Source organism: Pseudonaja textilis, chromosome 3, assembly GCF_049901715.1.
Source record: "Pseudonaja textilis isolate UNSWEBS1 chromosome 3, rPseTex1.2, whole genome shotgun sequence".
NCBI classification, from domain to species: Eukaryota; Metazoa; Chordata; class Lepidosauria; order Squamata; family Elapidae; genus Pseudonaja; species Pseudonaja textilis.
In genome coordinates, this window is record NC_141992.1 from 185,040,870 (window position 1) to 185,054,853 (window position 13,984).

General features: G+C 40.0%; 1 protein-coding gene and 1 long non-coding RNA gene across 7 annotated transcripts in view; both read left to right on the forward strand.

Moving 5' to 3' along the window:
• The window catches only part of DEPTOR (DEP domain containing MTOR interacting protein), an 88,206-nt gene that overhangs the window by 24,134 nt on the left and 50,088 nt on the right, over nucleotides 1–13,984 (forward strand). For all 6 annotated transcript variants that reach the window (XM_087931670.1, XM_087931671.1, XM_026703605.2 and 3 more), the window contains exons 3-4: nucleotides 3,716–3,894; nucleotides 4,070–4,193. In XM_087931670.1, coding sequence (XP_087787796.1) covers nucleotides 3,716–3,894; nucleotides 4,070–4,193 — 303 coding nt within the window. The remainder of the gene's footprint in view (nucleotides 1–3,715; nucleotides 3,895–4,069; nucleotides 4,194–13,984) is intronic.
• Nucleotides 8,923–10,053, forward strand: LOC148126451 (uncharacterized). Its single transcript, XR_015743290.1, has 2 exons — nucleotides 8,923–8,973; nucleotides 9,913–10,053. It is a non-coding gene; the product is annotated as an uncharacterized LOC148126451 (long non-coding RNA).

Below are 13,984 nucleotides of genomic sequence, written 5' to 3' on the forward strand. Positions count from 1 at the left end.
AAATACAATGAGAAACATCAAGCTTCCAATTTGAGCTTATTCAGCGACAGACCGAAACCACGTCTCTGCGAGGCTTCGATCCGTGCTCGCCGCTGGAGCAGCCTGAGCCGGCTGGTTTCGGGGCTAAGCCACCCCATAGAGGTGGTGAAGAGGGGGGTGACTGCCAGCAGGGTTGAGGAGAGCCACATCACTCCTCCCCAGCTAGCCATTACTCCCTTTCCCAAAGGCAGTTGCAGTGGTGGTCAGAAATGGCCACCACAAAGAAGAACTCGGCCGGAAAAGAATGTGCAGGAGGAAGTTAAGAGGAGAAAGTTTTGGTTGACCAGGTCAAACAGCAAAAGCAACAAATAAGGTACCCTTGAATTGAAACTGTTAAAAAACAATAACATTGTTCCCTAAGAAGATTTTTAAGCTGAAAAGGAGAGAGAAAAGGGAAAAGATTGGGTTTTTTTTCTCCTTTTCCCATACTGACAGCTAAGAGACTTAAGCAAGAAATTGGAAAAAAATCCACTTTGACATCAATAGATATTTAATGCTGAAAATAAAAAGTCAAAGGGATAATAAAGATTTCTGGATTATTAAAAGCTTTTGAAAACAGGAAAGGAGAGAAAAAGAATAAAAGGGTAGGATCTGGAAGGGAGGAGACTGTCTGGAATTAAAAAAAGACCTTACAGCAAAATCTCAACAAGACTTCCAAAAGATATATTCTAACTGAAATATCTCAACAAAAACCCCAGGAAGAGAAAGTCGAAAAAGAAATAAGAAGATATAACTCGGGACTGTCTGGGTTACTTGATGATTTCTGGATTCTTGGTTATTGTTTTGAATAACTAAAATCAATCGGGTGGTTGTTTAAAACTGTTTAAAATGGCTCCACTTTTAGAAGAACTGAAAATGGAACTTAAAAAGTACAAAGAAGATGCACAAGAAGGGAGAGGTTCTTTTGGCTTCGTATTTCAGTTTTTAGAAATGGAGATTTGGAATTACGAGAAACAACAAGAAATGCCTGCAGAACAAGTAGATTGCAACAAAGAAGAAGCCATCTTTAATGAACAAGTAATCTTAGAAGGGAGGAAAAAAGGAAAGTGGGGGAAAGACAATGGAAAGTTTAAGATTGGGAAAAACAACTCCCCCCCAAAATAGAGTGAAAAATAAGTATAAAATCAGAAAGCAACAGAAGAGGGAAATGCAGAAAAGAGAATTAGAACTAGAGAGACAAGGGGGTAAAAAGGGGAGGGAGAAGATGAGAGGGAAGAAAGAAAGGAAAAGAAGTTATAAAGGACAGAAGCAAAATATAGAGAAACAGGGCCTATTTAGAGATAATGGGTGAAAACTTAATGGAAAAAGGATTCTGCAAAGGTACATAAGATAGTATGGTTATATTAGAAGCAGAAATAATTTTAGAAAATATGAAACAATGTATGATTAAAATGTCTGATAAAATAGTTATCGTAATTCAGTGGAATGCTTGTCAATAAATAAATGCAACAAAAGGAATATTTAATGATTTATAAAACATATGTGAAGAGAAATAAGGGAAAAATTAATTATGGAAATTATATGTGTTTTTAAGGAAGTATGATATTTAATTGAAAAGAAGTATTAAAGATGTTATGGTTTTAATGATTATTAATGATAGAACTGAACTGGAATGGAATGAGGGTTTATTATTACATATATTTACAATCTTTCTTTCTTTTTTTTTAAAGAATATAGTGTGTATTATAAGAATGTAGCAAGCAGAATTTGATTGGAAGTTATGAATTATGTATTATATTGAAGGTCATAAACTTAAGGTATATATTGAAGTTTAAATAAGAGTTGAATGGATGTAATTAAAAGATATAAAGGTGTCATACTCCAATTAGTAACTACAGGAGAAAATTTGTTTAATGAGAAAAGATAATATGAAATTCAAACAGAACAGACAAAAGTATAAATATAATGATTTGAATTGAGATGAGATAATCAAAATAAAATTGAGAAAATTAAAAGAGGGGAAATTCTATATAGAAAATGTAAAATAATATAAGACATGGAACAGAATACAAAAAGGAGCATGAAATTGAGTTTTGTGTCTGTATAAAGAAGTTCAACCCCGGGACCATGCTATTTTCAAAAAAGGTGTTTTACTTGTATTTTGTATGTGTGAAAACCCAAATAAAACTTTATTTTAAAAAAAAAACAGAAATTAGAGTAAGCTCTAGACCAGGGGTCTCCAACCTTGGCCACTTTAAGACTTGTGGACTTCAACTTCCAGAATTGGCTGAGGAATTCTGGGAATTGAAGTCCACCAGTCTTAAAGTGGCCAAGGTTGGAGACCCCTGCTCTAGACAAAGAATAAAATACAATGAGAAACACCAAGCTAATTGGATGAAGTTTCTTCCCAGGCCAAGTTTAACCTGAGATTTCTCTGATCAAATAAGAAGAAAGATCATTTTCCCCAAAAGATTACCATTTCAATGAACAAATATGAGGTAATATTATGAAGAACATGTGATATGCCAACTTGATTTATTTTTTGGCAATGAAGAAGCATGTAAAAATAAAGTCAGTGTGAGGAGGCTTGGCCAACATCAACACAGATGTTAGTGCCCACAAGCACCAGGAAAATACTATTTCTCTGGTTGTTGCAATTTACTAAGCTGGTTTAACAGATGTAACCATGCTGTAGCCATTTCTGGTTTTCCCATGTACCCCTATGATAACTTTTTTCTTATGTAAAAAGTACAGCTATTATGATTGAAGTTCAGATGACTTGGATCTAATCTTGAACATGGTTGGGAAAATTTAAGCCACTTAGAAACCTATCAGGTTTCTCTTAAAATAATTTTCCTTGTGCAGCTTTCATAAATATATGTCATAAGTAGGAAAGCGATGTCCTTCATAGGTTGGATGATATTAGCTTCAGAAGCAGGAAATCCTTGTTGGCCATTGATATCTCCTTCAGAATGAACATATGATGGGGAAAATGAGAAATTGACATATTGGACAATCTGCATGCAAATCCCAAAATACAATGGAGCACCCATCTTTTTCAGTTTGCAGTGTAAACACAATTTCCAGTTTTCAGGTAATCACAAATCAACAAAAGTTGGTTTTCTTTCTTTTTTTAAATAAACATTATTGTTCTTTTACCTTTTTAAAAAAGCAAAATATAACACTAACAGTACTGTAGCATTGGTATTATACATAATTATCTCTGATGCATATTTACATTTATATACATTGTTATACTATTATATATATTTGTCTATAGTTTGCTTATCTTAAGTTTCTTTATTTTCTATTTACCTAGTTTCCAGCCAATTACACCATGTATCCCAAATTTTATGAAATTCAGACTCTTCTTTATCTTTTAGTTTTCAATCTGTCCATTTCGGCACAATCTAAAAATTTTTGAATTACCAATTCGTCAGGGGAAATGTTATTATGCTTCCAACATTGTGCGTACGATATTCTAGTTGCCGTTAATATGTGTAATACAATATATTTAATCCTTTTCTCGTATTTCCTTTTAAATATTCCTAGCATAAATAACTCCAGTTCAAATTCTATTTGTTCGTTAACAATTTCTTGTAACCATTGCCTTATTTTGGTCCAATGCTTTTGGGCTTCTAGACAGGACCACCACCTGTGGTAGAAAGTACCTTGTATCTTTTTAAATCAAAATCAATAAAAGTTGATTTTCAGTGCAATATAATTTGTTTCACAGGCTCAGGCTGCATGAAGAAAAAATTATTAAGGACCGAAGGCACCACCTGAAGACCTACCCAAACTGCTTTGTTGCCAAAGAATTGATTGACTGGCTGATTGATCACAAAGAGGCCTCTGACAGGGAGACAGCAATTAAACTCGTGCAGAAGTTACTGGATCGTAGCATTATCCATCATGGTAAGTGAAAAGAATCAATGTTCTCAAGCTGTTATCTAGAAATGCTACTTAGGGCTTCCGAAAGATCTCAGGATACATTGAGTGCTGTAGTTTGGGAATATAACATGAAATCACAAAACTTAAATAAAAAACATCTGGAGTGTTTCATCCCAATTTCCTGTGTTTTATGTTTCAGTTTGTGATGAGCACAAGGAATTCAAGGATCTCAAACTTTTCTACCGCTTTAGGAAAGATGATGGGACGTTCCCACTTGACAACGAAGTGAAGGCTTTCATGAGAGGACAGAGAATATATGAAAAGTACGTTCCACGCACAGTAGGTGAAAAGGGACAGCTAGTCTTTCCCGCTGTTCTCTTTTGTTTCTGATGTTCCATTATGGATGTTGTGTCATATCTAGGCAAAAGATCAACGAGTAGTCCTTACTGGGTCTAAGTCTACATGGAGGGAAGTAAGCAGTGGGGTGTCACAAGGTTCGGTCTTACGGCCAGTACTCTTCAATATCTTCATGAACGACTTAGATGAGGGAATAGAAGGGGAACTTACCAAATTCGCAGATGATACTAAGCTGGCAGGAATAGCTAACACCCATCTAGATGGATCTTGACAGACTAGAACACTGGGCCATATCTAACAAAATGAAATTCAATATAGAGAAAAGTAAAGTCCTACACTTAGGCAAGAAAAACCAAAAGTACACATATAGACTGGGTGAAACCAGGCTCAATAGCAGTAACTGTGAGAGGGATCTTGGAGTCTTAGTGGACAACCAGCTAAATATGATCCAGTAGTGTGCAGCGGCAGCCAAAAAAGCTAATGTAATCCTAAATTATATTAACAGAGGGATAGAATTAAGATCAAGGGAGGTACTAATACCACTCTATAAAGCCTTAGTAAGACCACACCTAGAGTACTGCATCCAGTTTTGTTCACCACATTACAAAAAAGATGTTGAGACTCTAGAAAAAGTGCAGAGAAGCTTAACTAATATGATTAGAGGACTGGAGACTAAAACATATGAAGAACGGTTCCAGGAACTTGCCTTGGCTAGTCTAGTAAACAGAAGGTCCAGGGGAGACATGATAGCTGTCTTCCAATATTTGAGGGGCTCCCACAGAGAGGAGGAGGTCAAGCTATTTTCTAAAGTGCCTGCAGGCCAGACAAGGGATAATGGATGGAAACTGAACAAGGAGAGATTTAACCTGGAAATAAAGAGAAACTTTCTGACAGTGAGAAGTCAAGCAATGGAACAGCTTGCCCTCAGAAGTTGTGGGAGCGCCATCACTTGAGACTTTTGAGAAGAGATTGGACTGCCGTTTGTCAGAAATGTTGTAGGGTCTCCTGCTTGGGTGGGGGTTGGACTAGATGACCTCCAAGGTCCCTTCCAACTCTGATTATCTGTTATCTGTTATGGCCCTTTTCGGAGAGAAGAGTGTTGGGACCAATGCTTGCAAAACCACATCCAATATAAAGGAAATAAATTTCACAATAACAGAATAACAGAGTTGGAAGGGACCTTGGAGATCTTCTAGTCCAACCCCAGCACAAATGCCTGTGAGTTGCTCAGTAGCCAGGGAATACCGATTAAGAGTTAACTTGTGCAGCTATAGAAATCAAATCAATCAATAAAAATAAGTTGCGGCGGTGATGAAATCAAGTGTGATCACTAGTGAGAATGGAATATAGTGGAACATAGATCTAGTTATACTTGCTCCTTGTTGTCCATCAGTGTTGCTTGGTGGGTTTGTTCAATGTTTATGGAGGCTCTTAGTCATCCAAGTCAGGGGTCTCCAACCATGGCAACTTTAAAGACTTGTGGACTTCAACTCCCAGAATTCTGGGAGTAGAAGTCTACAAGTCTTAAAGTAGCCAAGGTTGGTAGACCCCTGATCCAGGTCATGGTTGTCCCAAAGGTGTTTTTTCAAGAGGCAATCGGACTTTCTGTTTTTTCTTTGAAGATGTTTTTTCTTCTCATCCAAGAAGCTTCTTCAGCTCTGAAGAAGCTTCTTGGATGAGAAGTGAAACAGTTGCCTCTTGAAAAAGCACCTTTGGGATGGTGGATTTTCTTCAGCCCCTGGAGCTTCTCAGAGATTGAAGGCACCTCCTTGGATTGGTAGAGAAGATAGAGTTAATACTATGTAGCAGCTAAGTTGCCTGTCATCCAGAAGATAAACAGTCATCCACAAAACTGCCCTCCAGAACACTGGGAAATACCCTAGATATACCCTGGAAACTCTCTGCATCCATCAGGGGCCTGGGGCGGGCCACCTTAAACTGGCCCATCGTTCCTACAGCAGCTGGTAGCTCCAATTAATGGCATGATCATGAGGAAGCAACCTGTCCATCTTTAAAACCCTAAGTGGATTCAAAACTGCATGTTAGAATATTGCTGTCCTGTGTGAATTCTCCTGTCCTCACCTGTGTTGTTTGGGTCCATGGTGAAGAAAAGTTTGAGAACCATTGCCCTATACCTTTTCAGACAAATGGTTGTCCAACCTCTTCTTTAAAATGTCCAGTGAAGGAATACTACTGTGTTTCCCCGAAATTAAGACCCTGTCTTATGTGGTTTCTTTCCACTAAAAAAGGCACCAGGTCTTATTTTGGGGGGATGTCATCCACTGACTCACCTCATTTGCGTGCGTCACCCCCGGCCTCCTTTTCATTGTCAGAAGCCTTCAGGAACTTCTTCTTCTGCCACTGGCAAGACTGGCAAAGCTTTCCTGAAGGCCTCTGCAGCCAATAACAGAACTCTAGATCGATCCAGAGCTCTGCTATAGGCTGCAGAGTCCTTCAGGAAAACTTTGCCAGCCTTGCGGGCTGCAGAAGAAATGGGCTGGCAAGGGTATGCAAGGCCTGGCTACAGCTGTCGGAAGGTAGGGCAGCTCCCCCCCTGCCTCCCCTAACTTATTTTTTACCCATGCACCCCGGAGTTAGGGTCTTAATTAGGGTTTATTTTTTGTGGGGGGGTAGGACTTATATTGAGTGAACGTGTAAAAAATCAAGCTAGGACTTACTTTCAGGGTTGATTTTCAGGAAATCTTCAGACCTGGGGAAACTGTGTGTGTGTGTGTGTGTGTGTGTGTGTGTGTGTGTGTGTGTGTGTATGGGGTGGGGTGGGGTGGGGGAGGCAATCAGTTTAGACCAGGGGTATCCAACCGTGGCAACTTTAAGACTTGTGGACTTCAACTCTCAGAATTCCTCAGCCAGCTTTGCTGGCTGAGGAATTCTGGGAGTTGAAGTCCACAAGTCTTAAAGTTGCCAAGGTTGGACACCCCTGGTTTAGACTAATACCAACGGTGACTTCAACTTTCATACGGATTGAAAAATACAAGAAAGAGGAGGGGCAGAACTAACATTTCTTCCAAACTTCCCGGGTTTGAATTTCTCAAGGCATTCTGCAGAGTTCCAGAGGGAGAAAATAGAACAGCTGAAATATCAACAGGAGCTGGACATAGCCATCCGATGTTACATGTCCTTATCTGCTGATTTTAGAGGGGGAATCCCATTATAAATCAATGATTTATGGGATGACTGAGACAACCACAACACAGAAGACATATTTTGTGGTGTTGGGGATGGTTTGTTGTCCGAGCTTGTTTAGTTTCCAAACATTTCGTCACCAGTCTTGGTAACATCATCAGCGGTTGAAGTGTCTTGTTTAAGGCCTCTTCTGTTTTTATATGTCTTGTGTGGTCAGTTGGTCACCGTGGCTGACTGGGTGACTTCACCACCAGATGTCCCTCACACGGCTTGACCTGTTGGTCACATGACACATGAGATCTATAAAAGCAAAAGAGAACCGAAACAAGATGTTTCAACTGAAGTTCCGGCGATGATGTTACCGAGCATGGCGACAAAATGTTCAGAAACTAAACAACAAGCTTGGACAACAAACCACCACCAACGTCTACCACATGGCCTATAAATATTTTCCACTATTTCTAATGTTTGTGATGTTTAAATGTTTTTTTCATTTTTTTTTTTTTAGCTTACCAGCATGTTTTATTACTTTACAGCTTGTATATAACATCATTCTGAGTTGCTGGTTTGGTATGGGAAAACTGGGGTTAAGTACCATCTATGTCTAAAAGAATTAATATACACATTACTCATTAAATTGCATGATTTTCATCCTGTCCTAGCACTTGTAGGGTTTTTTTTAATTCTCCCAAGAGAAATATTATGCTAAAACTAGCAAAGGTTATGGAAGATAAATCCACAACATATCATTAAGATTCAGAACAGAGGGTTGCATGGGGAATATTGAATGTCATGCCAGATTGTTTGGGTCAAATAACAATGGAAGTAAATCATACTCTCTGTTCACAATAAGAGGCATGTAATTTTTGCTCAAGTTTTGCAGCTTGCTCGGAACATGGGTGCTGACATTTACTAGTAGTTGACATTTACTAGATCTGAGTAGTACAAAAGGTGAACCATTGTGTAATTGGGCAAATTAAACAGGAGGCTTTGGGACAATGCTCCCTATCTGAATAAGCAAAGGTCGCTATTTATGGAGTACCTTGTAGAGGAAAAAAAAAGTTGCATTTTGATTATCTGTTGCAGATGACGGTATTATAGCAATAGCACTTAGACTTATATACCGCTTCATGGTGCTTTGCGGTCCTCTCTAAGCGGTTTACAGAGTCAGTATATCATGTCAAAATGAAGAAAAAGGGAGATGGAAGCTGTACAGATTGTACATAGTGATAGATGAAGGGTTGCTTTTACAAATTACTTACAAATCGAAGTGCAGCTGTTTTTATTTAAATGTTCATAAGAACACGTGGAGGTGCCATTAAAGATGAGCCCTTAAAGGTGATTGTCAGTGGTTGGTTAAGATCATCCTTTTCTGATACCTAAACAAGTAGCTCAAGAGATACAACAAGTAACTCCCTTGTTATGTAGTCCCTATTTGGGGTAAGAGTCAAGGTGACTGGATGGAGCTGAGCATGTACTGGGTGAATTCCCTTCCTGATGCCCACCCAGAGTTCACAGCAGATTTTTTTTTTCTTCCTTGCACCCTAAGAGAGAATCATCTGCCGCTACCTAGGATTGAACTCTCAACCTTCCAAGTGGGAGGTGAGCATCTTCACCACTAGGCCACCCCACTTCTCTCGAGAGATACCGTGATATCAAACACCATTGAGAGATCTATCAGCACAAAGGTGACCAGAGAGAGAGTTAAAATGAAGCTGGTATTGTTAATGATCAAACACATTGTGAATCATTTTTCTAATACTTTAAAAAAACCTGCAAAACCTGTCTGAACAGCATGCTAATTGAAGAAATGAGAGAAAGTCATGGTTTGTTCTGAGATTACTTGATTTTTATTTTTATTTTGGAATCCTATCCAGACCTCCAAGAATGGCCCTGTGGTAGACATATGTTTATCCTCTGCTTCTTTTCAGTTGTTTTCTTTTTTTAATGCCTCGAGGCTGATTTTGTTTACAGTAGCCAATAAAACAATTTGTTCTTAGTGTTAGGGATACCAAAAATGAGAAGGCCTGCTGTGGTTTTGCTACTCTGTTTGTAAGCCACAAAGAAGAAGCTGTTTAACAAAAAAGAGGGAACTAGGAAGGGTTCATGGCCTCGATTTGAGTCAGATATTCCAATTTGTCATTTTTTCTAAAGGAGATTTGGAAGATGCTCTTTGCCCCAGTGACAGAATATAAACAGACACTTTTAAAGTGTCCTGTTCCTACCTCCTTGAAAAAAAATACGACTTTATATAGTCCACCACAACCACAGCAATTTCTAACATCACTTGATGAAAGGGAAAGCTGGTTATTCTCTGTGTGGTTTTAAGACAAGCCAAATTCTGCAGCCAAGAATCCTGATTTCTGAACTCAAAATAAGTACATGGATATGATGGAAATGCTTGTTTAACTCATAGGAATTAATAAGCTTACTTGATCCAGAACTCAATAACTAATGATTTGGAAAGAGAGATATCTCCAAATACATTAACTAACAATCTATTCAACATTATACATCAGTTTAAAATCTTTCCCTTCTTAGTGGATTTTCCATGGAAGGTCGAAAAATCCAAGGTGTGTCCAAAAACCAGGGAAGAATTGCAACAGGATGAAGACGATGGCTGTTGGACTTCCAGAAAATTCTGTGAATGAATTGGATTAAAGTCAACTTCTCAATTGAAAACATCCTTTTTCAAACCATTTAATCTTCAAATCCAAGATTGGCTTTTCCTGTTTCCTGCTATTTGTCAAGAACCAAATAAGAATTCTTTCCCAGGCGTACTATTTTGGCTTCTCTGTAAGGGGGACTGAATGTAGCAAGGCTGATGGTTTTGCAGTGGTGGTATTCGACTAGTTCTGCCCGGTTCTGGAGAACCGATAGTGGCAATGAGCAGTGGAGACCAAACTGGTTCTCTTCGCTGCTCTGTGGTTGGCCCACCCGCCCGTCCAGGCTCCCATACTCACTTTTATGGCCAGAATTCAAAGTGCAGCTGCTTTGCGCGGCGCAAAATAGCGCCGCGCGGCAGCTGCTGCAGTGGCCACCATCGTGCAGGCTTGCAGGAGGCAAGTTAGAACACCTCTGTGCCTGCGCAAAGTGCATGTTTGGCGCGTGTGTGCACACAAAGTGTATGCATGCGCGCAAAGTGCAGCCACCAAGCCACGTCTACCGAACCGGTGGCAACTTTATTTGAATACCACCACGGTTTTGCACTCACCATTTGGTAAAATGTGGTTTGCTTTTTCTTATGCCAATGGAGCAGAGGATAGAGAATTTAGCAGATTCTGACCCGTTCTGGAGAACCGGTAGTGGAAATTTTGAGTAGTTCGGAGGACCAGAAAATACCATCTCTGACTGGAGATTTACAGTATCCTTTCGTTGCCATGCCCACAGAACCAGTAGTAAAATATTTTGATTCCCACCACTGATATGGAATATGTAGTATTGAACTCTAGACCTGTCAGGCACAAACAACCACTAGTGAATAGCTAAAGTCAGTAACTTTATTTCTCTATCACCTATGTTGCAGGAATTTCCCCATACTTCTCGCCTTCCCTGGGAATGACTAGATAAGGCTTCATGGACCTTGAGGGACGTATCTGTACTTGTTTCTAATAACTATAGCATTTGGTTAATGGCGCCACTGCAGTTGCTATTATAACTGATTTGAGGCAGTTTGGTGTGGTGGTAAAGGGATCAAGGACAACTCGGTGTGGCCAGCCTGCCACAGCCAGCTCACTGCAGTCAGTTTGTTTCAGGACAAGAGTTACACTAATATCGAAGAAATGATGGAATAAAATAATTAAGGAAGGGATGTAAAAGGAGAGACGAAATGTGAATGACAAAAGTTTAAATATTTTTAAAATCATTTTAAATACTTGAATTGAATTATTGAAGGGAGTTGTCTGGCATTGAGTTGGCCAAGGCAAGTTGGCCATGGTGAATTGGCTGCACCAGTGGTGGGATTCAATTTTTTTTTTTTACTACTGGTTCTGTAGGCGTGGCTTGCTGGGCATGGCAGGGGAAAGATACTGCAAATCACCAGTCAGAGGTGGGATTTGCCAGTTCTCCAAACTACTCAAAATTTCCGCTACCGGTTCTCCAGAACTGGTCAAAACCTGCTGAATACCACCTCTGGGCTGCACCAAGTTGGCCACACCAAGTTGTCCCATTCTGGTGGTAAAAGCATCCAGCTAAAAACCTGGAGACCATAGATGCTAATCCCCATCTTCAACATTAAGCCAGCTGGGTCATTGTCTCTCAGACTTAGGAAGGAAGCAATGGCAAAGCACTTCTGGAATCTTGCCAAGAAAACTTCAAGATCTTGTCCAGGCTGTCACCAGGAGTCAAAATTGATTTGAAGGTGCATGCGTGCGCACACACACACACATCTGATTAAACACTTTTAGAATTCCATTATTGCTTTCTTTTTCAGTTCTGATTCATTGATATCTTACAGCTTATTAATTGGTTAGCAAATAGCTCTATATCTGAACATTCTCTGTGGTGCATGTGTGCCCTGTTCCTTTCAATTACATCAGGAATGGGCATTATAGTCCACTTTGTATAAACCTTCCCGACTTTCTCCTAGAGAAATACTCTTTTAGGACCAAATAAAATCGCCGTTTTCTGAATATGAAGAACAAGGGTGGGCAACTATAGCTCTTTTGTGATCTGTGGCTGTCAAGTTAATTCCCATAATTTCTGAGCTAGCCAAGGTTATAGAAGGGCCATAGTTTACCACCCGCTTTGGGCTGCATTCCCAAGCAACCCGACTCCGGGAAGACCCGGTCCCGGCGCGCCGGGGGCCGCCACCGGCCTCACACCGTCCACGGGCCCGCGAGCGCCAGCTATCCTGAGGGAAACTTCGGAGGGAACCAGCTACTAGATGGTTCGATTAGTCTTTTGCCCCTATACCCAGGTCGGACGACCGATTTGCACGTCAGGACCGCTACGGATCTCCACCAGAGTTTCCTCTGGCTTCGCCCTGCCCAGGCATAGTTCACCATCTTTCGGGTCCTAGCACGCGCGCTCACGCTCCACCTCCCGGCCAGGGCGGGCGAGACGGGCCGGTGGTGCGCCCTCCGCTCGGAGGCCTCGGGATCCCACCTCGGCCGGCGCGCGCCGGCCCTCACCTTCATTGCGCCACGGGGCTTTCGTCTGCAGCCTCTGACTCGCGCGCGTGTTAGACTCCTTGGTCCGTGTTATCCACCCCAGATTAAGAGCTACCTCTCCCAGTTTTAAAGTATTGTAGCAATCTCAATTCTGCTTCCCCCAGGACATAACCTTCAACCAAATTTATCAGTTTTGATTCCATCAGAAGATTCTAATCTACTGGAAATTCTTATTTCACCTTTCAGAAAAAGCAATATTTCTGCTCTTTGTATTTCTCTCTGCTGTTAGACAACATAACTAATGATCTCACATTTTAATAAATCTTGCTAATTAATCGGGAATGAGATCAGACAACCTACACCCAGTAGCCATGATCTCAACAGCTTCTGTAACACATTGATGTTTGTATGTTTGGTTTATTTACAGTAACTAAAAAGCATATAAAGTTAACATCAGAACAAATTACAAGAAAACAGAAGGAAGGAACCGGGTCTTTTCTCCCAACAACTACAGAATCAAGTTTCCATTCCAAAATCTCTTTGGAAAAGTTTATAGTGATGCCAATGAATAAAATAGATAGTGACTCACCTGTTGAATATTGTTTCTATTTGGCACCTTCTATTCCTCTCAAAATTCCAGTTCCTCAACACCATCAATATTACAAGCACATCAACTAGTAATTTTAATTTTAATTATGAGACTGATTTGCCTGCTGGGTTTGTATGTGAACAACAAATCCTCTCATTGTGTTGTATTTGGTAGTTCCTGTTACCATGGCATAGACCAATAACAAAAGGTGATGATAATAACGCTGGTGACAATTGCTCTTGTGCTGATATCCTTGAATAAGGATAATGTGAATAAAAGACAGGTGTGGATGAGGTAGCTTTTGACAAGTAGTGTGCATGTGAATATATTTTCCATATTTTTTTTATTTGTATCCCGCCTTTATTATCTTATTTTGTTATGGTTCATGGCACAGTCATCCAGATGTTCAGACTTTATTTGGCATTTTTATTCACCTATCAAGTTGTTCTCAAGGACCTGGAATAGGTAGATGTTGATGTTAGAAGATGTTAGAGAATGTAAGCTGTTTGGAGCAGAGCTGCATTTTGCAATTGACTGGTTGTGAATTTGTCGATGCTGGTGCTGTTCAGGTGTTGCTCCGGTTGTTTTGGGGTTGCACCAAGGTGCCTATTACTATTGATATTACCTTTGCTTTCTCTTGCCACAGTCATTGTTGTTGTTGTCATCATCATGGATTCTTTCCTAATATTTTAAGATTCTTTCTTAATACTTTACTATTTTTAAGGGAGTAACATCAAGTATCTAGAACTAAGGAGAAATTAATTAGTGGAACAACTTGCTCCCAGAAGTCGTAGGTGCTCCAACATTTGAAGTTTTTAAGAAGAGATTGGACAACTATTTGTCTGGGATGGTATAAGGTCTCCAGCCTTGAGCAGGAGGTTGGATTAGAAGACCTCTGAAGTCCTTTTCGGCC